Here is a 25,968-nt window from a genome sequence, read left to right as displayed (position 1 = left end):
TTTTTTGGATGTCATAATGCAACAAATTATTACAATGATTTTTAAAAAACTGCACAAGTTTGACTTTTTCTCTACTCCACATGTAACTATACTTGCAGATATCCAGGAATTACTCCTAAATTCATGCATTTTGTATCCCTCAAGAAGCTTTTTGAATAATGGTGCAAGATATTTTATAATATTCTCTATAGATAACATGTAATATTGCACATTTTAGTATTTTTTTAACCATAAATTTGTGAAATTTCTAAAATTATGTCCAATAGCAAAATTATTTTTATTTTTAACTTGAAAGAAATTAAATACTTTTAGAACCATGTGATACAAAATTTGTTTTATATTGACAATTTAAGGCTGCTGAACCAGTATATCTCCATAAACCAAACCACACATTTGATGTATTGCTGAATCGCAAGATGTCACGTGTGTTTGCATGCCTTGCTGCCCAAACATGGGTGCACATCTTGAATCATTTCTCACTTTTTTCCCCCAAAATCAAGACATTTCTTTTCCAAATAAATTGTTTTTATTGATCCACAATAAACAGAACAGTAGCATTTCTGCAATATCACAGAACAGAATAGCCTGATATCTTGGTCAATGTGCAAATGAACTGCAAAGAAAGGTGAAAAACAACAGGCATGTCTTAAAAGACGGTAATGGCACAAGAAGAGTTCAATAACTAATGCAAGAAATGAAGTGGATCACTATGAAGGAATGTTTGATTATCTCAAAGGCACTTTCTGCCTCATTTGTTAGCCAACACACATCTATTTGAACATAAAAAATACATAAAGTCACCTCTGAAGCAGACAGGAAAAGTTTCAGGGGTTTCTAAACTATTGGTGGCGCTGCTTTTTAAAGACAAATAACAGAGCAGCAAATAAATGAAAATGAAACGGCATTCTTTAGCTGTATGACTGCAGACAACACTAAATAATATGGCTGATATCCAGAATGCTGTTTATTTCAATAAAACTAGATTTATTACACCCAAAACTTCCAGCTCTGCGTTGCTGCTTGAGGTTTCTGTTTCCTGCTGTACAGAAAGAGTCTCACTGATTTATCCTCATTTTCAATTGCAGTTGTTGAAACACTGGCTGTGCGTCACCTCAGCGAAAGCAGAAAGTTTTTAACAGATTGCTTTTATTTCACACCTTCTATATTCCCTTTGGCAATACAAAAAGAAAATTATTACTTTTAGTCAACTCTGGATGTAGCTTGAAACATGTTGCTCAGAAACATGTTGTCAGTGAAAGTGTTTGCTTGGAGAGCTGAGGAGTTCCTTTTATTTATACATTCAAGATACCAACAGAGCTTGAGTCATTTTGTTTGCCTCATTTCCTACAACCAGCCCATTTTAGCTCAAATTTCTATTCCACAGTACAAAGCACACTAGCTGTATGATAGCATAGTTGCCATGATGGATTTTAATGGACCACCTGTGTACTATGAAACCATTTATAAACCATGGATTGGTTTGCATATATGTACCAGAAAGCAATGTGGTCTGCTGATAAAAGAATGGTATGAAAAGTGCAGTGGATCTAAAAATGTTCATACCCCTGTTGGGATTTGTGATGTAAAAAAAACCAAAACAAAAAAGGAATCGTCTCCAAACTTTGTCCACCTTATGTACAATTTCACTGAAACAAACTAATAACTCTTGGGAAAATTAAGAATTTAAAAAAGTGCAATAACTTGGTTGCAAAAGTATCCAGACTATTATATTACTATTTTGATGCAACTTTTGATTTAGCCGACTGATACGAGAAACCAACCAGACAACTAACACAATTTTATCTGTTTTTGCACATTTTTTAAAAATGTTTTACCTCAAAAAGATCTGAATTATTTTCAGCCGAATTGTACAGCATAAACAATGCATAAAGGTGGAATATTTTTTTGTGTTGCAAAATCTTACACCTTTGCAATCCACTGTATGCTTGATAAGTGATCGGGTCTAAGGAAACTCCTCAAACGGGCATTTTTAAAAAAATATTTTATCCTTGGTCTTCATAGGTGGCCACAGTTCTAGCAAATCCTCATAACAGTAACAATAAGACACTCATCATTTAGCAACTTCACAGAAAAAGTTAACACTGTCCAACAATCATGTTAGGTACAGCTACACATCACAGGTTATATGGTTCCTCTTGCTGTCTCAGGATGGCTATTTGTTGTGTTACAGTATCCTCCACACTTACTGGTAAGGAAAAAATAAATAAAAAGAACTGCACCTTTTATTGCAGCAGCACAACATCTCTGAAAAAAAAAATAAAACAACAAAAAAATGTATTTGGGTAAAAGTAAATAGGTGGGGGTGACACTTATTTACTTTTCTTCCATTAACAATTTACACAACCTTGACTTTACAGTCCATTTTTAGTTTTCTGGCAGGACACTCCAGATTTCTATATACAACCTCTTAGCATTTCCAGCTTGAATGGGCTGTAGAAGGGAATAGACCCACTGTGTCACATGTCCACCCCCTTGTGTAAGAATGTGCATGAAATGCATTTTAAGATATTCAATTTTTGTGTCATGCCAAATCCTCATGAAGTGTTTGCCAAAGAAAAAAAATCTTATTAGACCAAGCACATAACTCCAAATAAGTGTGTATATTCTGACAGGACAGAAAAAGCTTCTTCCCTGCAGTCCTTTGAAACAACTGGTTGACATCTGCATGGGGTCTACTGGTTGGGACAAAGTCTTGGTAACCCCAAAATGTCACCATTTGTTGCCCTGGTTGAAGGGGGTTAGTTCATGATAAGACATTTTCTTTCCCTCCCTTACAATCCGACTTACGGTGTTGTGGCAAGAAATGGAAGATCATCATCCATTCTCATGAACATTTCCTTTTGTCTCAAAAATTTTAACATTTCTCTCATTGTAGATATTGATGAATTAAGCAGAGTTGGCATGTCTTTAGCTATGCAGATAAAAACATCCCGGTCACATACTATAATGAGATGCTTTCTTGTCTTTCCCATTTTGAAAAGTACTTCAAATGTATATTCTTTTGTGTCAGATGTCTTACATAGACACAAAAGTCTCGTCATACTTACCAAATGTTTCTAAATACTGATCAACCTTTAAAAGTAAAATGTAAAGTGAGAAAAGAATGTTAGTTACTTTTTTAAGGGAAGTGTCAAATATTGTAGCACCAATTATTTTGTGAGGGTTTTTTTTTCTTGTCTTGTCAAATAGATGCTTTCAAATTAAGGGTTGGATTTTTCTGGAGGTTTTCAGCATGGGATTATGTAACAATAGTAATAGATAAATTACATTATTGTGAGGTTTTTTCTCATTTTACTTGTCATTCCAGTAATTGTGGAGGTTGCTGTATTTTAGCTTGACCCGCTTCATCAGACTGAACGAATACTGAATGTCATAAACAGACCAAAGAAGTGTAATCAGATGGTAACAGCGTCACATTCTCCTTCTATTCTCCTGCTTTCATTTAAAAATAAAAGAACTCATCATCTTGCTTTTAAGTTTTTTTTTGGATGATTGTTTTTTTTTTTTGTTCTTTTTTTTGTTTTGTTTTGTTTTTACTGTTAACCATCTATTGAAACAGTAGCATTGAAAAACAAAGAAATTAGAACTGGCCAGGGCTGCAGCTGCACCTTTAGTTTCCAACAGATGTTTTGGGCGTCCTGAATCATCGTATCATGAAATGCCTGCCGCCCCACATTTGAACAACTTTCACACATCAGAGAACTCAGACTCTTCCGGCTCTGGATCCTTCAAGGCATTGTTTGTCACAGTCAAGTTGGCATTTGAGCGCATATCCATGGCAGAGTGCATTATGGGTAGCCATATGTCATCCATGTTTGGCATCACAAATATTTTCTGCAGGAGAAGAAAGACGATTAGCTCACACACAAAAAACGAAAGAAAAATGAATTTTCAAATCCTGCTTTGTTGCCTCTAAAACACAAGATAGATTTAAAATAAATAAATAAAAAACCAGATGCTCATCCACAACACACAACCATGTGCAGCACAGTGCTATATTTTACTGGCGCCCTGATTGAAGGGGGTTGTACATAATAACAGCCCTTGAAGAGACAGGCAGAGGTAAATGTAGACATGTGGTGAACATAACAGAGACCCTTAGCAGTTTGCATTCACATACCAGGCATATCATTTATCTGGTTGTGATGATTGGTAAACAGTCAAGACAGACAGAGAGCTTTTAAATGCTTCTAGAAGCATTTATAAGTGAACTAAACAACTCGCCTCTTGAGCTTGGAAAATTGAGTTTTGATTACCTGGAACTCCTGATCCAATTTCTTCTCGATCCACTCCGTCACATGAACCAGAGTGACTTCTCTCTCACCCAGTTTGGGTCGTGCTTTCAGCTCCAGATGGGGAGGACTCCGAAAACCGTACCTGAAAATCAAATGGACATATTTTTCTTGTCACAAGTTGTTAAAACGTTTAGGTTACAAGATCTTTGACTGACTTTTCATATCTATTGATATATATGACTAACAGAGTGATGCATAATACTGAATTGGATCAAAAAACACGCTGTTGTTGCTGCAGTTGCATTCATATTTTGTGAACGTATGCGTGTCTACAGGTGTCCAGCAGAGGGCGCACTGTTATGCTCTTATTCCAAGACTCCCACTCAATCCCAGCCCACAATAACCCATTTTTTGGTGTGCTCCTGAACATACCATATCCTGTCCGTAGGGGGAGGTGGGATGTTGACACTTAGTGTCCCCCTGCACTCTTGCACCTCCACAGTGAGCAAGAGAGGTGTGTTAGACACCTCCTCCATCTTCTTCTTGATAAACTCGGTCTCAGTTGCCTTTTGGAAGTATTTGGACTTGGCTATCTTGTCCACAAAGCGCATGATCTTGCTCGGTCTGTGGCCTCCTACGTAGCTACAAGGACAGAGGATGGAAACAGAGAAGACGGAGGAGGGGGGGTTTAGAAAAGGAGTGAGTCAGGATCATCATTTATTCATAACAGCATCTCCTGCTACTCAGCACCCACGATGGTGATGGGGAGGGGACTGAGTGATACATTAAATCAGCAGCAAGCCTTCAAACCTGTGGGAATGAGTGGGTGAACGGACCTGAAGTGCTTTAAAACATCACTGTTGATTTAAATCTGAGCAGTTTTTAATTCAGATTTGTGTCCATGTCTCCTGTAAAGAGACACTTGCTCACCCCTCTGATGCAGGCAGATTGGGTTTGTCACTGAGCAGTTCGGGGGGATCCTCCTCATCTGATGAGCCAGCACTGGATGACTCCTCATCGCTGTCGGCCAGACAGTATGTCCGTGGCCTGGACCTGTCGCGGCAACATAAACATACAGTGACTGCTTGAAGGTCAGACCATGATAGCTTCACACAAAACAGGTTTGGACACGACCCACTTCTGTTTAATGAACTGCAACTAAAATAAATACCTAGAGGTAAAATTCCACTGATCCAAAGTAAAAATCCAAAACGTCCAGTGCAAAAAAAAAAACAACCCAAAAACAAAACAATATATTGTTCCGTTGACAGGCACTTGTAGGCATCCATTCCCAAACTCACCATTCATTGCATTGGACAAATCCATGAGTGTAGGCGTCCAAAAGAGGGGATTAGTGTACAAAGAGAGGAGGAGGATGAAGAGTCAACACCAAAAAGGTAGGAATGGTGAAAAACATACAATAGTTAATATGGTCCTATGTGCAGATCTGCTGAGTTAGCTTCCAGTTTGTTTAGGGCTTGGACTTCCTATGGCAGTTTCAATGGTAACTTTCCTTTTATCACTCCTCCATAAGGACAATATTTGTAGAGTGTACATATAATACTTGTCCTGTAACAATTATTGCACATTAGATCTGGATCTCAGTCATTTGGCTGTCGTCTGAATGCAATTGATTGCAAAAAAAAAAAAAAAAAAAATATTAAAGGAGGATAAATGCATGTAAATGCAAAATTTCCTAGATTATTTGCGTAAATTGAGTAAAAGTAAACAAATTTGTTCCATTTCACAATATACTTCAATTAAACTGTCACATATAATACCAGTAAAACACATTGAAAGTAGTACTTGGAATGTGCCATAATCTCTTAAAGTCAAAAGTTAAAATTGTAAGTAAAACTCTCACCATTCTTTGCCATGATCCCCGAGTCCTTCGCCTTCTTTCCCCAGGCGGGCCAGGTTCAGCTTGGTTTCTAGTGTCATAAGGAAGGAGCCCGTATAGGAGACTTCCAGATCAAACCAAAGACCTGGAAGGAGAAAGAGGGAAAATACAGAAAACTATCAAGTGTTTACCAGATGCAGAAAGGTTTACAATTGTCACTCATTGAAATAAGAGAGGCTCTGATATGCAATTGCTGTAAGGCCTTTAATAGATAAAGGGAAGAATAACCATTCCTATAAAAAACTATATAAATGCCAGCTCTGTGGAATTAAGCTTATTGTTAGGTGGGGGGATGATAATTCAGATTTTAATACCTGCTCCTTGCTCAATGAGTCCTCATTTCTGCAGCAAGTAAAATTATTTTATTTAGCTAATCTTCCTGTTTTTTGTTTTCTCCGCCTTGCAGATAGTGCGGAAACAAGGTTTAGATGAAAGCAAGTCGTTCAGATTACACTGTCAGCATTTATGTTGCTTCTCTTAACTGAGCTCAACAAAATCTGAACATTTTTAACATTTGTTGACAATCCTGTGCGCCCTGGTACTTAAAAACTCAATTTCTTGGTCATAACTGTGGCTAAGGGTGGCAGGAGGAGTCAGCATTTCAGTGAAGGATCAAGGGATCCAAGATGTGAAGTTTAATTACTGTGGTTTTATATTGCACAGCACACAAACAGGCAGGACTGCAGTGGAAGCAGGATGTCTTAATCCACTGGGATGAAAAGTAAAAAAAAAACTAAATGTTGAGAAAATAAATATCTACATTGCATTATAAAGTGCAATGCAGATACGTAATTTAATGTATCTTAAACTTTTCTGAATTTCATCACATTACAACCACAAATTGTAATGCTTTTATTTGTATTTTGTGTGGCAGAAGCAACACATATGAATGCGCAAATACACTTCTAATATTTGTTGCATACATATGTATTCTACCTCATTTACTCTCTAATTCTTAAATCTAAATTGCTGCAGCCAGTTGTTGACTAATGAACAGTGGCACAAGTGTAATTTTACACTTCAGAAGGCCTCGGAAGTTTTTTCTTTTTTTTTTTTTTGTTGAACACCAGTGAACAAACATCTTGACAACCAAGGAACTCAGCAGACAGCAGTTGGAAAATCGTAGAGAAGTTAAAATATATATATAATATATCCCCTACCTTGGTGGTCCACTGAGGGCTTGGAGGCACGGAGGATCTTAGGAACTGAGAATCCCATGTCCAGCTCCGTCAAAGTCAGCTCATTCATTACATATGGCAGCTGAAGCACAGGGGTCAAATTGGGAGATTAAGAGGTGAAAAACAATTTATAGTCACACAACTGCTTGTAGCGTTTTCATATGAATTGCTTCTGCGTGTTAGGGTAATTTATGCAGACTTGTGGCATGACTCACCCTGATTTTACTGAGCTTCATTTGGATCTTTTTGGAGACAACATCGGCCCAGTACTTCTCTCGTAAGAAATCCCAGAATATCCTCCCCAGAAAGGCGTTGACCCAGGCCTCTGGCTCTGCAGCCTCCTCTGAACTCCTGGGTAACTGAAGGACATGCACACATCAGCTTTCGTCTTGTTAATACAAGGTTGCCAACACATCATCATTCTCCTCCATGGAGACAGTACCAGACTCAGCTGCCCGGCTACCTCTGCAGTTTCTGCATGCAACCCAGCTCCACCTTATCAAACTGCATCTGATCATGTCTGTGTTTGTTGATGCTTCTCTGCTGCAGATCCCCCTGCCTCAGGCGCTCTATGTTGTGTGTGAAAGGGCAGGTAGCTCTCTAAAAAGGCCAAAGGCTGAATTTAAAAGGGTTAAACAGACAGCGCCTATGAGCAGTGAAGTGACCCTGCTAACCATTTTGATAACCCTGTCATTCTCTATTTCCAACATGCTCATGGAAAATATTACAGTGACTTTTTCCCAAGAAAATAAACCCCAAAGAAATCAAAATATCAAACAAGAAACCAAAACTCCTAATACGGACTGAGCTTGCTCACATTACAACCAATAGAGCTTAATTAATTTTATTGAGATTTTATGTAAAACAAATGGTAGTAATGTATTGTTTAAAACTTGTAGATAAAGAATACATAAGTCCCGTCAACAGACTGCCAAGTGGAAATATGAAGAAAAAGGTGAAATGTGACCAAAATTAAACTTTGTATTAGTTATTTGCAAAACACTGTTTGGTGATGAACTAACACCGAAAATCAAAAATCAAAACAGATAACTGTCACTCTGTATTGTTACTTCTCTTTTTACTGTGGGCATTCAACAACTTTAAACAAACATCAACTTCAGCATCTGTGGTTTATAGCTATATTTAATGCTTACACTGAGCATAACAAAAGTAGTTCCCTTTGGCTGTTAAACATGCCATGAGAAAAATATGTTCAGGGTGCAGCTAAACATTATTTTGTTGAGAGGCTGTGCAGTCCTCAAACAGTGTCATCCTGGGTGAGAGGCCACATTACTAAACAACCATCACTAAACAAAAAGCACTTTCTGCAAAAGAACAAAAACTGAGTCAAAAATTCACCTTCCAGCAGGATAATAAGCCTGAAATACAACCATCAAATGGGTTAGTTTATAGAATGGATTAGGATGACCTAGTAAAAGTCAAGTCCTAAATCAATTTTGTAATCTATGGCAAGATACGGACAACTGCTGCTCAGAGTTTCAATCTATAAGCTAACTCCAAACCTGGCTGAATTTGAGCAAAAAAGATGAGACACAATTTCTAACTCTAGATGTGCAGAAAATGAGGAATAGTTCAAGGGTTGTCAAGAGCTTTGCAAAGCTCTGGATTTCAATCTAACTTATTTAGAGCAAATTGTCAAAGCAGGACATCAATACTATGAAAGCTGGACCCACTCGGAACCCCATTGGTCTGCTTGTGAGCAGCCCCCGAGCAGATGTTCTCACAAGTTATTTTCATTTTCAAATGAACCCATCATACCTTTTTGGTAGCTTTAGGGCTGTTCTCAGGGGTGTGCCCGGGGCTGTCGGCGGGCAGTGCCTGGGGGTTAACATATTTGGCCATGTAGATGTTATAGTCCAACAGCATCTTCTGCTTAATCCCCCCAGCTGAGCCACTGGAGAGAGAGGCGGGGGTCTCTCTGTGCCGAGGCTGAGACAGCTCCTCCTGGCTTCCCCTGCTGCTGCCCCTGCTGTCAGCCTCCGGGCCTCCGGCCGACTGGATGCTGCCACTGCGGCTGTGAGCGGACAAGAAGGCTGGAAGAGGCGGGAGGAAAAAGTGGAATGTAATGGAAACATAATGGAAGAACTGTGATACAGATTATGCATCAGGAAGAATTATTCCTTCATTCATCATTCATTTCTTAAAAATTGTGAGAAAGCCTGACTGATTAGCATCTATTTTGCATTCCTTATTCACAATGCATTGCAGCACAATATTTGCATAATCTATTTATAATACCCCGGAAACAGCACATATTTAAATCATCTACAGTAACTGAGTCCAACGTGTTCTGCTTGGATCCAGAAATGCTATGTTTCTTTTTGTATGAGGTCTTATCCTTACAGGCTTATATCTCACTGAGGAAACCAATGCTATAATATGCTACTCCCCTGTGCATGTAATCCTGCTGACCCATTCACACTCTGCTGTTCGCTCGGTTCAGGGGATTGGTAGTCCCTAAGCTGAGGCTTACACACAGATCTGATTGCAGTGCAGTTACATGCTCAAAATAATGGTGATTCTGACTGTGGGGAGTGCATAGGAGAGAGATGGATAATCTAAAATACTCCACTGTGCACGTCATGCATACACCTCAAGAGCTGTGGCCGTGAAGTCATCTCACCACTCTTGCAGATGCCAGACAGGCTGCCACCTCTCCCCTCCGACTTCATCTGGGATGCCAGAAGAAACCTCCGAAACCATTCCTCCTTTTCCCGACCAGTCCTCCCAAACAGGTAGATTGTCAGATCCCCTCCTCCAATGGTCAGCCTTCTCTGCTCCTCCGCTGAAGTGCAAACGTCTGCTTTTTCAGCTTTGTCCGTTCGTTCGAGCTTCTCACCCAGTCCAGAGGTTCTCTCGTCCCCAGCTTCAGATCTTTCTCCCTCTGCTTTTGACATGAAGTCCTCCTGTTTTGCCAGTTCAATGCAAATGGGATACTTCTTGTTCCAAACCCTCTTTCTAGCCAAACTCTGGGGCATCAGGTAGATCTGTTGAGTTGGGAGTGAAATAATTTAAACATACAGGTTAAAGATTTTTGGACAGTCGAATGGCCATTCTTTATAGGCTCAAGTTTTTGCATACAGGTAGAATTCCAAGGATGAACTGGGTCTTCTTATGTCCCTGTCTGATATTTAGGTGAAATTAAGGTTTCTGTAGGATAATCAGGGTCATCATCACTAATGTTTTCACTTTTGAATGAAGTGAATCAGATAAATTATAAACAAATCATTTAATGAGTGACATCTATGATTTACAGATACATGCTTTAACCAACCTGGCTTTGTTGGGTTTAGAAGTCTCAGACTGAAAGAAATACTCTTTCTAGTAAGACTCTCTGGCTCATTTTGGGACGTTGCCAAGAGTTTCTAGCCCACAAGGAATATAAAATTTCTGCAGCAGATTCTGGGTATTCTACCATTGCTACTGCTTGTATCGGAAATCTTGTTTTTCAAACATGGTCATAGAAATCAGAACAAATATATCAATAAAGAAAATGTAAATCCTACAACCTAAGTGTTCATTATACATTAATGTTTTATGGGCTCATTTTAAAAGTTTAAATGTGTTTTTTTTTCTGGTTTTGACTACCATTCCTGGACCACAGATGGGTCAAGCCAATGGAAATCACAATTCTCCTGTTTAAGCTTTTTCCTTCTGACCTCTCCTTAGTACATGACTTCATGATATCAGAAAGTGAGAATTGCATTGCTCCCCATTGTATCGGAAGAGCTCCTTGCTCCCAGTTTGCAGATATTGAATGAAAACTTTAGGCTTCTAGTGACCGAGTGTCTGCTCTGCCTTCTTGGGTTTTCAGTCAGATGACTATGTGTTGAAGCCCAGTGAAATTTTAATTGCATCTAGTTTTTAACAAAGATATGCTCTACATTAAGTATCACTGTGTGCTTCAAGCTTTGTTGAATTTTATTGCTTTTTATTTTATTGCCGGTTTAAAACTCCCCTGTTAGTAATGTTTATTTTTGAGTTCTGCCTTTGTTTAAATCAATGTAAGCTGAAGAAAAGTTGTTTTAGTTGTAAAATGAATTTTATTCCTAGATAAGACATTAAAAGGAGTAGATTCAGCAATGATTTCAGCCAGTTAAAAAACACACAATCAGGTGAAAGCAAATATGAGGCAACCATCTGCTGTGCTTGTAATCCAACACACAAATTGGACAATAAATATTTCATGTCTTCTTCCATGCAGGTTAAAAAAAAAAAAATAAAACCTATTTTGATGAACCGCATACACCATGCCTCCATAAGCACCTCACCCTGCTGTCGGTCAGATCGTAGATCTTCTGACTAATGTAGGTGACGTCAGGTTTAGGCTCGTTGTGTGCGGCACGGCGGGAGATGTTCCTGTTGGGCTTGGAAAGACGCAGAACGGAACCCTCCAAGCGGATGTAAACAGAGTGGGTCAAGGTGGCGTGGTACATCTCTGGGTCGTAGCTCTGGATCTCATTCATCCAGCCCTGCAGGTTGCAGCATGAGAAGGTTGCTATAACAACCGATACTGGAAGCAGCTACCATCAGAAAGACATTCTCGTAGGTGCAAGACATGAGTTCTCTACTACGAAATCAGAACAGATTTTTCTTATGCCGCATAATGTAAAGATATTGTCATAATAGTTATTCAGGCTTAGAAGAAAAATAAAAGAGAAACTTCATTCTTCCTGCTGCTGCTTCTCTATTCTGATCGCTGTCGGCTCTATCATCAGGCATCATGTTCAACATATCCACAGAGCTCCTGTTTTGGAACAGGCTGTGCCCTTTAGCCACGAGGCTCTCCTTTGCAACAAGCTTGGCACCTACAAGTACACATGCTTACATAACTTTGTCAAAGTACTAAGCATTTCTCAACGTACTTTCTGCAGAGTTCAATGGGTTTGACTAAGAATATAAAAATAATTGCAGTGATGCTCCTATATCAATATTCTATTGCAACTTTTAAGAGGTTGGGTACAATTAGATTCTTAGATTACCACTCCACACACAAAAAAATGTATTGATTTAAAATATCAGAAGGGATGTTGGTACTTTGCGAGACAATGGCAAGGGAAAATAAATGAAGCGTAAAAATCTAAATTTTGAGCATCTGGGGAATTACAGTTAATCCTGCTATGAATTCTGCAGGCAATCACCACACCAAATGTCCAAAAACTGTAGATCAACGTCCAATTAAGCCAAGATTTGAAATGAAACCAAAAGGTGCTTCAAATGTGCTGCACTGAACAAACTGTTCAGGACAGCAGTAGTCAGTAATGATTAAATAAAGTTTATTCACAGTTGAAATAAAAGCAGCGGAAATAACTTTTCATCTAAACAGATCTGAGCTTATCTATGCAAACATCTGAAAGCTTACGCAGCAAGATGTTATCCTAAAACTACCCTGACATGCTGCTGGGATTGTACATAAATGTCACTGAATTTTACTGCTGGTAAAACTTGACTTCCTTTATAGTTAGACTCAAAACAAAGACAAGACAAATCCTTCAAAGCAGTTTTTTAATTTTCATATGATGTCCCTTTGACTATTTTGTTTCCCCATTCTGACTCTGAGGTGCTTCGTTTGACTCTCACCTTGAATATTCCTGGTTCTTTGACATTCAGCTGGGGAACATGTCGCTGGTCTTTCCTCCATCTCCTTGTTCCGGTCCCTGATGAGGAGCATCGAGGAGCAGACAGCCAAAGGACCAGCAGGGCCAGCATGAACCCAACTACTATCCCATGTAACACAGAACATACACATGGAGGCACTGGAAGGACTAAGTACAAATACAACAACTGTGTTAAGAAGATGAGGCCAGTCACAGGCACATTCTCCATTTCTTCCACCAGTCCTTCCTCTTCTGCATCCAGTTCACTATCCAAACCAGTGCTACCAGTATGAGGCTGCCGAGAGATAGATCGTTCCCCATCTGGTGTCTCAGTATCTGTGCACAGCTCGAAGTCCTCGCTGTACAGTTCACAGAAGTCCTCATCTTCCTGTCGAGCGACAAGGGCTGACATGGAGCAGCGTCCCAGAGTGAGAGAGGGAGACCTGTGGAGAGTAGATGACGAGGCCTGGGTGAGAGCTGGTGCAAGAGACAGTGATGGGAAAGAGAAAAAAGACGAGTCAGGGCCCTTTTCCACAGGAGTCTCCTCCTCTTCTTCCCCTTCAGCGCCCTCTTCTTTGATGCTATAGTTGTTGTTAGCTTCTGTATGTCCATTTACCGCAGTTACTCCACTGAGCTCCGACGCACTGGAGGAGAGTGACTTGGCCCGATGAGCTGCACTCCCAGCAGGCCCCACACCGGACTCATCCCCAATAATCTTACTAAAAAGCTGCAAGGGATCTGACATCACCTCTGACAAACGCCTCTTGGTGTCTTCTATCCTGGCCTCCACCTCCTGGACCTTAAAGAAAGATCTCCCATCTGGGGACATAATAGGCGAAGAAGGTGCTGTTTTGGAGTCTCCGCCTGCTTGAGTGACTGCGACAGGGCAGGAAGACAAGCGAGGCTGGGAAAACTGCTTGAAAAGCTGCATGTTGCGAGGCGGAGTGCGGTGGGTTGGCTGCGTTTGCTGGTGGTGAGAATGGTGCTGAAGAGGCCCTTCATGATGTTCGCCCTTTGAAGTGTCCGTGGAGAGGGACTTAACAAAAGATTTCATTAAGTGTCTGTGTCTGGCAGGTGGGGGTACGACAGTAGCAATTACAGGAGCGGTTTCTCGAGAGTCGACGTCATTTGACAAAGATTGAACAAGGCTGAGAAAAGGCTTGGAAGAGGAAAGGGCTGCAGATTTACAAGGGGAAGAAGAAGTGGAACTAATCAAAGGGGGTTGGGCTGGTCGATCGGATGCCCAGGAAGAGCTGGCAGGAGAAGTGGCGCTCAGGTGGGAGTGAGTTGAAACAGGGTTAACAGTCATTGCAAGAGAGGCTGTGTGTGGATGCGAGTCCAATGTCTGCGCAGGAAGGATGGCAGATGAAACGGGCATTAGAGATCCAGAGAAGATCTCCGCATCAACAGACTCCACCCCTAGCTCCTCTTTTGCCTCCAAGCCTTTGGTAACAGATGGGCCATGAGTCCCTGTGCTTTGGCTTTGAGATCCTGCAGCACCATCGAGAACAGATTTAGCAGCAGCACATTCAACAGATAACCCATAGAGTTCTTCTTCCTCATCTTCCTCCTCCTTTCCTAGAGCGGAGAAGTGGATGGTGATAGTGTCACGAGAGTGGGAGCGCTGCACCTGCAACTTGGGTCCTGGTGCATGACGTGGAGGAGGAGTGTCAGCATGCTGGCCACTTCCCTTTCTGCTGTTGCCCTGGCTGCTCATCATCACCCTCCACAGGGCTCACAGCCTGAAAGAGAGAAAGGGAGATAGCAACTGTTGAGCACAAAAACAGCTTCAAAGATGAAGAAAGGTAAGGAGCATTGAGAAGTTATGGTAAGATCCCTAGAGAACCATAGGTGTTGTATGCAAGATTACACAGTGAAAAGAAATTGACATCAATATTTCTGGTTTATTTAAACTGTCAAAAAAATGCAGGAGTTTAGTTTTTAAAGTCATATTTTTGACATGTTCTTCGTAATTCACAGGCTAAATATTTAGCTTTCAAATTAAATATTTAGTCAGGAAGCTGAATGTTGAGTTTCAAACAAAGTTTAAGTCTGAGCTAAATATTACTTTATAAAGTCATATTTAAATACTTTCCAAATTAAACATTTAATCTTCAAGCTGAATATTTAGCTCATAAAATATTCAGGATCATTTAGCTATAATGTAAATTAGCTTGCTAATAAAGACAAATAGAACATAAAAAAAGCTGAGTATTGTAGACCCCTGTATAAACTCCACTGCTCACTGAAAGGCTTCAGTAGCTCAAGTAAGTTTTTAAAAATATAATCAATTCTTTACCTTTTGACATGTTGAAAGCATAGGACATGCCTGTTTATCAGACATACAGCCATTTACTGAAACAACAATTGCTGCTATTATTTCAGAAGCTACAGCGTCTGCATCAACAGCTGCCAATGTGATGAAGTCTTTAGAGTTGCCAGCAATGGTTTTACACAAACAATATATTGTTTTACTTCATCTAAATTATTTTTGCTTTATGAATGAGTACTATGAGGCCTTCAGCTTCGATAACCACTCTCACAAGCAAATTAAGAGTGAATAATAAATTATTCTAATCTGGTAAAACAAAAATATCCATGACAGACATAGGGAAGTGGGCAAATATTCAATAAAAAAATATTAACAGGCAGACGTATGACAATCTGTTGATCTACAACCTTTTAATTTCTAATGATCCAGAAGACAACTACAAGCAAAACTAACCATAAGACATGATGTTGCAGCAAAGTAGCTGTTCAACAGAAAAAAGTATTCACTGAATATTCTTTGTACAGTTGGAAAAGTCATTTGTCATGCAATGAATTTGCAAAACGAAGCAGTCTCATACTATTTTATCAGGCCCGTTTATTCTTCCACGTTGTATAGAGTCCATCATCCTTAGTTAACATTACACACATGCACAAAGAGACACACACTCTGCAAACAGCCTGTGGCTTTCAGGCTTTTGGATTGAAGATAGAAATGGTTCGTAATGGAAGAAGGGGGAGGGACGGAGCAAAACAACATAGCAGTTAGCTCTTGTGATTGCCTGCATTTCGGAGAAAGCCTCAGCATCCCTCGGGGGCTCTCTGGCTGGCACCGCATCTACAGAGATTGTATTTTGCCTGGGTGAAATAACAGAGCATTTGACTTTCCCAGTCAACCTTTCAACTCTATTGTGGTACAATAGGGTTTTCTGCACAAACGTTTTTATTTTGGTATGGGTTTGCTAGGGGCAGATCAGACAGAATGAGAACGAGGAAAGGGAAGATTGGTCAAGAAAAGCCCAAGGGGGTTGAGGAGTCATCAGAAGACCTTTCATGGACAAACTTCTGAAGAGAAATTCTAAGAAAGGCAAGGAAAAAGCAATGACCAAGAGAGAAAGAGAGAGAGAAACGAGAGGCAAAGATGTGTGCAAATAATGGGCAGAGGAGACAAATGGGCTGGAAGACAGGGCCACAGAAATGGAGGTGGCTGTTGTCTGACACCTGAAGGACAATTTGAAACATGGAGTAGGTTGACAGAGAGAACAGAGAGCAGCAGTTTCAAGCTTTCCTGGAGTCAAGTTCAGCAGGGCGCAGTGAAAAGACAAATGAGACACAGCTTTGCCCACTGAATCAATGTAAATACAGGATTCTGAGGAGTAAATATCCCTTTAAGAAAATGGATAAACACAATTTATATAAAGTTTTTGCTTTTTTTAAACCGTCTGAATTTCTTAAGATGTATAACACATTTTGTAGTTTATATGACATCTTCTCTATTAGTATTACATAGTAGCTAAAAGTCTTCTATAAAGGCCACTTGCAACATTAGAAGAAATACTCTTTGTGTGCTGGCTCACCCGCAGCTTCAGTTAGTCCGTGTTTTCAAAGCACCACTTTCATTAAAAGCTTTGTGTTTGTTTTAGCTGCCTGTGGATGAGAAGGAGACAATTGGAGAGCAGTGGAGAGGAGAAGAGACTGGCAGTGAGACAAGGCTCATCCAATTAATCAAAGCAAGCAGGGCCATTCTAATCAGCTCAAGCCAGAACCCGGGAGATGAGAGAGAAGGGGAGGGAGGTTAAAGCAGCAAGGTAGAAGAATGATATACGAGACTGAAAAACTCTGTAAAAGAAGGTGACTATAAGACACTCTGGTTCAAGAAGACAAAAAAAAATGGAAAAAAGGTTTGGAAGGAGTACTTTGCAAAGTAATCCAGAAAATGTCTTTATATAATGTCCATTCCGACAACACTGCTAAAAATAAATTCAAAACATAATATTTAGCCTTAATACTGCTGGGGAGGAAATTAAGGCTTTTAACTCAGGTATTTTATCACAGGAATGCATGTAAAATACAATAGTAACATGTATATGTAGATGTAATTATTGTGGACAAATAGAAACAGTAAGAAACGGTATTTTAGAATGAAATAAATATACTCATGAAAGAATAATTAGAAACTTAAATCAGACTAAAAGTAAATCAGATAATTGCTTCAAAAGTCAACTCAGGATATAGTTTTTAGCAGTACTTTAGAAGAATGGGTATTTTGGGAGGAATATAGTAAATAAAACAACTAATCCATACTTAAAGGGGGCGGTAACGAACTATAAGTTTGCCAACCACCATAAAAATAGAAGAACAAGAAGAAGAAGAAAGTTGCAGGATGGTAGCTCATTATAGTTATAATTCTGTGCACCAAAAAGGGAATGAGCTCCACACTCATGTAACTGAGAGCCTTTCCTAAAGCAGTCTGCTTATGTTATCTTTTACTGTTAAATGAAGCCTGCAAAGTCAAAGATAGTTATACATACATGCATAAGAAACTTGTCTTAAAGGTTGTAAGCTCATGAATATTCACTCTCACTGCATATATCTATATACACAAAAACAAATTTGTCACAATAACAAATTTTGGTGGACTATAAATTGTCCCAGAAGTTATTGTGGGACATATTGTTTTGAGATATATTGATGAAACCGCAGGCAGATGAAAAGGTGTAAAAACAAACAAACAAAAAAAGAAACAAAAACAGAGATACAAAATATTTGCTCGATAGCAACAATATTCTCAATCTTGCACGGCTCTTCTGTCAGTTTGGTTCAGAACAGAAACCACCAAAGAACACATGAAGAAGAAAAGAGGCTGGGAAACAACCGGGGGGGAAAAGGGAAGTTATAGCGACTCAACATTCTCTGCACCTGCACATAAAAGGGTAACGAGACAAAGGTGGAAAAGTCAAGCGAACTATGACAACGGCAACATGGCAACCACAGGAAGTGAAAAAGAAGAAGAGAGCCAAAGCTTTTATCTGTACAAACTCTGCTTGATTCGAAAATAGCTTAGAGTGGCTGTGATGGTGCTGATCTCCTGACACCTGCATGCCCACATTGAGGACTCACTACAGGAGACAAAATGTTAATAGAAAAGGCATTTTATTGCTTAGTGATGATAAAATATTCTCAGTCAGAAAGGAAATCAACTTTTACAGATTGATCAATACCAAAAATGACTGAACATTAAACCATGAAAAAGGCTTAGAAACAATATTGATTGTTTCTAAAAATATTTTCTCAAAGATTTTTAACACAGTAGAAACGGCAGCCGGCACTTAGAGAACACACACACACACACAAGAAAATGCACAATTGTGAAGTAAAAAGAATCTTTAAAAAAAAAAAAAAAGAGGAAAATCTGAAAAGTGTGGCATGCATTTGTATTCAACCTCCCATGAGTCAACACTCTGTAAAGCAACCTTTGGCTGCAGTTACAAGTGGAAATGTTTTTGGATCAACTTTGTTCCATCTGTATGAACATAAATATAAATCAAGTCTTGACACAGATTTTCAATTGGATTCAAGTCTGAACTTTGACTAGGCCATAATTACACATTACCGTCCTCTGAGCGGCCCGTCAGGAAGATGCCGTGCCAGTGGGCCTGGACTCTGAAGCTGACTGGAGCCTCTTGAAGGAAAACCACTTCACTCCTACAGGAAGTGGCAACGCTGCCAGCCAGAAGAGAGTCTCTGCTCTTCTTCTTGAATGACTTACCTTAAATCTGTTTTTCTTGTTTTATACGTACTATCCAATAATAACTTTTGTTCTAAGTTTAGTAATGTTTACCTGGTGAACTTCTAGTAAGAAGCTCTGTCAACTTCCAGTCAACCTTTATCTGCCTCCCCACAGCATAATGCTGCCACCATCATGTTTACAGGTGGTCATGACATATTTAGTTGTTGTCTGTTTTCTGTCACACAAAGCATTTAAAGAGCTGGCCAAAAAAATTAATTATGGTCTCATTTGTCAAGAGCACCTTCTTCTACATGCTTGGCATGACCCCAACATGATTTGTGATAAACCTCAGAAAACAACTATGATGGATTTCCTTCAACATAGTTTTCTTCTTGCAACTCCATAAAAGTAAGATTAGTGAAGTTGCCATTAGTGACCTTGTCTTAAATTGCTCAACATTTTTATTTCCCTGACCTGTCTGCTGTAATCTTTCATCTTTATAATTGTGTTTGTTGATGTTTTCTAACAAACCTCTGAGGCCTTCACAGAGCAGTTTGTTCACCTGACTTGGGAGGGGACTTACTTTCCTGAACTTTGTTTAGGGAGTTTTATTTGTGAAAATACACCGCCTGCAGTGAATCCTTCCCACATGGGAGGAAACACAGAAACCAATCCTAACACTGTCCTAAACCTGAGTTCAGAACGATGAGCTTCAGCAGGCCTCAAAGAAGCGCTTTGACGGTGAGTCTCCATGCTATGAGTCATGAAGCTCCAGCAGGACAACGATAAAAAACAAAAAACAATTAAGCAAACAGAGATGAAGAGCACTGACAGGACTCTGCAGGATCAAGCCAGTTTTCCTTCCCTCCCATCATCACTTCAAACATCACGATGCACATGATTGGGTGGTTGCCAAGCCAACAGCGAAGCTCTTTATCTGTGTCTGCACTTATCCCTCTACCCTCCTTTTGTTCTGTTCTCCTCACTTCATAAAAAGAGAGTTAGAAGAAGATCTGCAGTGAAAGACACACAGCGTGCGTTTTCAAACATGTTTGGATTGCGAAATAAATCCTCAATCTTAGATGAGATGGATGGGAGGAAGAAAGTGAGAAATGTTTTTACATCATTTCAATGAATTTGGGACACACTTTCTCCAGACGACTCCCGCTCTGCACTGCAGTCTTGCCTGTAAACACTGAGATAAAAAGGTGCTGATTTTCATCATTAGGAAGAGATTATTTGCTCAAGAGGCGCCAAGCGGATTTCATGCCAAGTAAAAGATTTGCATTGGATATTGACGCTCCGCGCCACATAACCCAGTTTGACAGTTTAGAGATCAAAACATTCAAACATTCGAAGGCATTGAGAAATTTATAATCTGTGTAACTGCTGCTGATGAAACCCAAACAGCTTCAGGGTTTTGGTTTTAGATATAATCCATCCAATTACTCAACACACAGAGGAACGAAGAAGGAAAACAGGAAAACATCAAACGTGTGTGTGGATTTAGAGAATAGTTAAATATGTTTTTGTCTTTAGTCCACCAACAAGTGCTGGATGGTACTTCAACTGAGGCTTTGATTTTGATTTTAAAAAACGAGGCCAGGCAGTTTTAGTTGTAGTCTAATAAATATTTCTGTTAAGAGCTATGATCCCAGATGTGGAGGTTAACTTTCAACCTTCCTACTCTGAACAAGTTCCTTGCCTATGAGGATAAGCAGCGAAACTTATCAGGTTTATTATAAAATGATTTTTTTTTTTAAATACTCATATAGAGGGCCCATCCTCTTGAGCAACTGAAACCGTTAAACATGAATGGTGAAATAATTCATGCTAATCATGGCAGTTTATTTCCCCAGCAGAGTAGATGACACAACACAGATGCAAAGATAACTTTCTCAAACTGTAACTTTTCAAAGATACTAGATCTCATCAGTGTTATGTAAGGAAATTATCAAAGAACCAAAAGTGTGCACTTTCTGTACTTTTGAGTCAGTTCGCTTGAACTTTATCCCGAAAGGTCATATTTTGTGTGTGGATCAAATATTTGTGTATGATCGAGCAAACTTCCTCGTTTCTATCTGGTGCTGGAACTTCCTGTTTGCTGCGATAGTCGCAACAGGAGGGAAGCTCCAGCCTCTAACTGCTTCCGTTTAAGTTTCCCATTAACAGCAATCTTATGCTTAACAGCTTTGTCTTGCAGCTGCCAAAGATCTTCTGAAAGTAGAAGTGGATTATTTATTTGTCATCGCCCAGAATGATTTATTTCATATCCTGGCAAAGAGCATTCCTCGGCTCTATACGTGGACTAGCACCAAGCTAGCAGCTGCGGCACCATTAAAACTCATGAGCTGTAGCAGTTGTGGCTGCCCGTCACTGTGACAAGCGCTGACGGATACCCCACAAGCAGCTTCATTTTGACAGTGAGAGTGCTATAAGCTCCATGCTCTATGTATACAACTGCTCAAATTGTGTTGCATGACAGCTTCTTTTTAGCAAGATTAAAAAAAAGGAAATCAGACTGTCTGCTGTGTTTAATATCAGAGCGTAAATATATATATATATACAGAGGGGACATTTGATATTTAGCAGCTGCAGAGTAAAACTTCCAATGTGTAGCAGCATTCTGACAGGTTGCATGATGTGAAGCAAATGTTAGGTCTCCCTCAAAAGCTGGGGTTATTTCTTCTCCTTCACAGCTCAGATACATTTATTTTGAGACCCCTAAATCAAATTGGGTGTATCAAATTGAGTTGAAAGACAAGACCATCAGTCTAATCTGACTATTCAAGGACAGGATTATTTAGAGCAGCATTCAAGAGGCCTCACCATGTTGGGGCTCAGCAAGATGGATGTGTTGCACATCAAATATTAAGGTTAAGCATGTGAGTATGTGTGGCACCTTTTCACTTTTGTTCAGTTTTCAAGCAGTGGGGTTTTGTGTGTCACAGTGTCAATGGCAAGAAAGGATGTGCCTCAAATATGAGGTGTTTTCACACAAAAATAACCCAACCAGCTGGCCACACAACCACCTTTCATCACTGCATCCCACACTCGAGATGTCGCCGCCAGCTCATCCTCACTCCTTCAGTGTTGGTAAGTCAGAGGCAAAACCACACCTGGTTGACTTAACAGCTGCCTGAAAATCACAACTTGAAACGTTTTGTGAACGGTGCCTAACATTCGCCCTTAAACCCACCATCTCCACAGTGAAACACGGTGGCATGTGGAAGAAAATTTGATGGAGGCTAAAAACTATATGAGAAAGTTTCACCTTATGGCAGGACAATATTCTCAAACCTCCAGTCAGACCTGGAAACCACATCACGTTCGTTTGTTGGGATGACCTAGTCAAAGTCCAAACATTAATCCAACTGAAAATTAATGGCAAATATTTCAAATATGCTCTCCATCCAGTCTAACTAAGATTAACTATAGACCATGAATACCAGTATAAGAAACTTAAGCTTGTAGCTGTAAGGTAGAAAAATGTATAAAGCTCTAAGGAAGAAAGGACAAAGGACATTTAGACAACCTATATGTGAATAAGAAAAATACACAGACATTGCAATTGTCTTTAGAGAACTGTTTCCAAGAATTGCATTCAAAACATTTCTCGTCTTTGTCCACAATGTGCTGCAGTCAAACAGGACTTAAAAATCTGCACCAGTAAACTTCAAATTCAACACCATGGCAGCATATATGAAATATTCCAGCCCCAACGCATGGCTTTAAAGATGAGGTGGATGGAGCTGACTGATGACTAAGAGACAGCTAGCCAAACACCCTGAGGATGAATTTAACAGCATATGAGCTGTGGCTAAAGATGAAACGCTCACTGCCCGCATCACAGAAGCCTGTAAACACAGACATGGTATAAACACAGGCAAGTCCAATCAGCTTTAGTGTCCTCCACGCCCTAATCTACTGTTATTTCTGTGTTAACTGGACGCATTTCCCGGAATCTCCTGGGTAACAGAGGCCACAACCTGCCGTTGCTGAAGCCCTCATTCAACCAACAACAATAGCTAATTCAAATGGTCCAGATGCCACTGTTTGCTTCTACCCTCACAGCAGTTTATCCCATCAAATACAGGAAACGCTGCTCCCTGTCAACTTGCTCTGCATCCACAACGCAGCGTGGAAACATGGAGAAACGGAGGAGAAGTTAAGATGGAGAAGATTAAAGTGAGGAAAAGCGAGGCTGGTCAAGGCCGTGACTCACTTCCCACACCACCACCAACACACATGAATGCTCAAGGTTAAAGGAGGAAAGCACAAGTGTGTCTTGTTTTCACCTTGATGTTTTAGAGGCATTCACTCTCCTCTTGAGAGACACAATCTGCACTGACAGCCTTGCCACAGATCAGAGTGGGAATGAGCCTGCACATACAGAGAGAGAGAGAGAAAGATAATCTGCTAAATTTGTTACTCGAGGGCAGGAAATTACATAATTAAAATATATTAGTGGCAGTGTGATCCATCTGTCTGAGTTAACTGTAATTAATCTCAATCCTCATTTGCCGTGAAGGGGATTAAAAAGATGTTTGGATCTGAAACGACGAGTTACGTTTAACCCTGTACATCTAGGATGCATCTTCTCTTGAGGCATCCTGATCAAATTCTAACCAGAAGGTTAAAATTCAAATGTAAAAGATTACAAGAAGGCCTCACTGACTGAAAGGAAAATATAAAGAGAAAGAGTGAAAAAGATATAGCTAATGCAAAGTGGTTTAAAATCTAATAATGAAAAAGATCAGAATAACAAGAAATCTTAATTTTAATCCTAAATGAAAATATTGTTTTACAGAAGTATCAAAATGTACGTCTCTGAGGGAGACTTATCTTCATTAGGGAACCATTTGAAGTACTTTTTATAATAAATGTAATTCCCTTAAATCCATTTCTATTTGCAGTTTTAAGCACGTTAATAACAGTCAGAAAACTAGAGTGAATATTTGCATTAAAAAAGGTTTCAGCTACATTGAACAGTTTTCAGCATGAATGGTCCATTTGAGGTCATGTCACAGGACTTCAGTCCTTTTTATTTATTTATTTATTTAAAGGAATTTATAGCTTGGTTTCCTGTTGTGGTTTGAGTCTCTGTCTTCCTTCTTATTCCAAATAGACTGGAGTTTAATCTCTTCAGACGCCACATCCACTGTAACATTTCTGTGCCTAAAGCAATTTAAACAGCTTAATAAGGCTTACTACCGATTGGTTCCTGATTATCCAATGGAAATCAAGATTTAGCCAACTTTATCTGAGAGAGCATTTGGCAGATCAAAAGACATTAACCATTTCAAATGGTGGTATTAGAGTTATTTAATAAGGAAACCTATTTTATTCCGATGAAAAACAACTAAATGTTACCAACACAATCCTCACAGGGAAGCACAGTGGTGGCAGCATTATGCAGTGGAGAGCCTTGTCTTTGGCAGGACAGGGAAACTGGTGAGAGTTTATGGGAAGCTTGATGAAGGCCAATACAAAACAATACTGAAAAAAATATGTCAGTGGCTTCTAAATCCTTGAGGAAAAAAATAATGCAAAAAAAAAAAAAAAATCAGACAGATATTTTAACATTTTCTTGTAATTAATCGCACTTTTGGAAGAAGTCCTCTCCCTCCAGACCTGTAGAATGAACCCACTGCTGATCTGTCCAGTGGCTGTGATTCTGTGGCCTGCTGCTCAGAGGGGAACCCAGAGGAGGAGACAGGACTGAGCAGCAGCATCAGCAGCATCAGCAGCCCTCACCAACCTGAGCAGCTCACAGTGGGCTGCATGGGTAATGAGGAGCTCACTGAGTTCACCGGTGACACTTCCAAGAATAAACCCATTCTCCATGGCAGCCGTGACTTATTGGGCCCCACGCCACAAAGCTAAAAAGACAGTCCATGGCTTACACTGTGCGGGCACAGAGACATGTTCCATGATGCTGGACAGCACTGTGGCATCCAGAAACAGCGAGGCTGGTGCAAAAAGGAGGACAACATCCCTGTTGATTTCTCTCCTCCTATGATTCGGATCTATTTAAAGGTCCTCTCCCCATTTATTTATCTATGTATTTATTGTTTGTTTGTTTGGCGTGTGATCAGTCTTACCTTCCACTTATCGCATCCCCGTCCTCAATCTGCTGCGTTGCCCAGCATCGAGGTTCCGAATCTGCGTAATGCGATGAGATTCCCCGCTCGGAGCGCCTTCTGCTGCCTGCAGCCTGCAGAGGAGAGGAGAGGAGACGGAGGGCGCCGAGCCGCCGAAGGCTTGCCGATCACACCTGGCTCCCGGTTCCGGCTTTACTAAACGCTCCACATGCAAGGGCCACGGGGCGTGTATTGTTTTGGTAAACGGGTGGGTTGGTTTGGCGCCACACCCCCCTCCTCACCTTCCTTGAATGATTCTTACGGAGCGGCTCGGACCGTCGGCGCATTGGCGATTCATATTTTATTGTGTTGCAGCAGCGGAGCGTGGATTGCGTCACGGCTTTGCAGCGTGCCAGTCAGACGCGGATTTCCCTCCGCTGACAAAACCCTGCGCTGTCTTTAAAAAGCAAAAATGTGGACAGTGGTATTCGAAAAAGCCCCCCGCACCCCCCAAAAAAATTTTGGTAGGCTATTTGCTTTGCGCTGGGAGAAAAAAAACCCCACAAACAAATAAAATGTAGAACGAAATTAACACGGAACACCAGCTTTCAATTTTCTCTCAGATCAGCTGACAGAATTACTGGCAGACAGACAGGAGCTGAGTCCAAGTTTGGGTTCGTTTAATCTGATCAGATTTGCTTGGAAATGTCGCCATCTGCTGGTGTCGAGGAGAAACGTCCACCTAAATTTGACCTGGACGACAGGACGTCAGCTCCGACTTCTCTGCGGCGTACACACAAACATAACTTACGCAACAAAAATAACAAGAGTTCGTTGATGATGTGAGCGCAGTTTTAATCTACGTCAGGTGAAATGCATCAACAGCCTGTTTATTCCTCATCAACACGAGAGCAGGAGAACCGCGGTGGTGCAGG

General features: G+C 40.2%; 1 protein-coding gene across 3 annotated transcripts; it reads right to left on the bottom strand.

Annotated features, from left to right (window-relative positions):
- Positions 1 to 361: 361 nt before the first annotated feature.
- tex2 (testis expressed 2) lies at positions 362 to 25,599 on the bottom strand. Of its 3 annotated transcripts, none has more exons than XM_055035897.1 (13): positions 25,055 to 25,599; positions 23,249 to 23,333; positions 12,936 to 14,694; positions 11,627 to 11,827; positions 9,979 to 10,342; positions 9,114 to 9,388; positions 7,550 to 7,693; positions 7,317 to 7,416; positions 6,121 to 6,241; positions 5,187 to 5,309; positions 4,689 to 4,898; positions 4,278 to 4,398; positions 362 to 3,855 (listed from the first exon to the last, which is right to left on the bottom strand). In XM_055035897.1, the coding sequence occupies exons 3-13, from the start codon at positions 14,670 to 14,672 to the stop codon at positions 3,709 to 3,711; spliced, it is 3,543 nt and encodes a 1,180-aa protein (XP_054891872.1). In that variant the 5' UTR covers positions 14,673 to 14,694; positions 23,249 to 23,333; positions 25,055 to 25,599; the 3' UTR covers positions 362 to 3,708. The 3 variants fall into 3 exon arrangements, with proteins under 3 accessions (XP_054891872.1, XP_054891874.1, XP_054891873.1); XM_055035899.1 differs by having other exon boundaries at positions 5,187 to 5,303; XM_055035898.1 differs by lacking the exon at positions 23,249 to 23,333.
- Positions 25,600 to 25,968: the final 369 nt, after the last annotated feature.

The sequence above is a fragment of the Poeciliopsis prolifica genome, unplaced genomic scaffold (genome assembly GCF_027474105.1).
Source record: "Poeciliopsis prolifica strain line A6 unplaced genomic scaffold, Auburn_PproV2 SCAFFOLD010, whole genome shotgun sequence".
In the NCBI taxonomy this organism is placed as follows: Eukaryota; Metazoa; Chordata; class Actinopteri; order Cyprinodontiformes; family Poeciliidae; genus Poeciliopsis; species Poeciliopsis prolifica.
Note: the sequence above shows the minus strand (reverse complement) of the source record. Positions and strands in the feature narration are given on the sequence as shown.

What these genes read in the sequence shown, in the direction of transcription:
- tex2 (XM_055035897.1), bottom strand. Translation starts at nt 14,672, where the DNA reads ATGATGAGCAGCCAGGGCAACAGCAGAAAGGGAAGTGGCCAGCATGCT. An exon ending in CCCCCTACGGACAGGATATG is followed by an intron (nt 4,399 to 4,688) that starts GTATGTTCAGGA and finishes TTTGATTTTCAG; the next exon opens with GTACGGTTTTCGGAGTCCTC. An exon ending in AATTGGATCAGGAGTTCCAG is followed by an intron (nt 3,856 to 4,277) that starts GTAATCAAAACT and finishes CTTCTCCTGCAG; the next exon opens with AAAATATTTGTGATGCCAAA.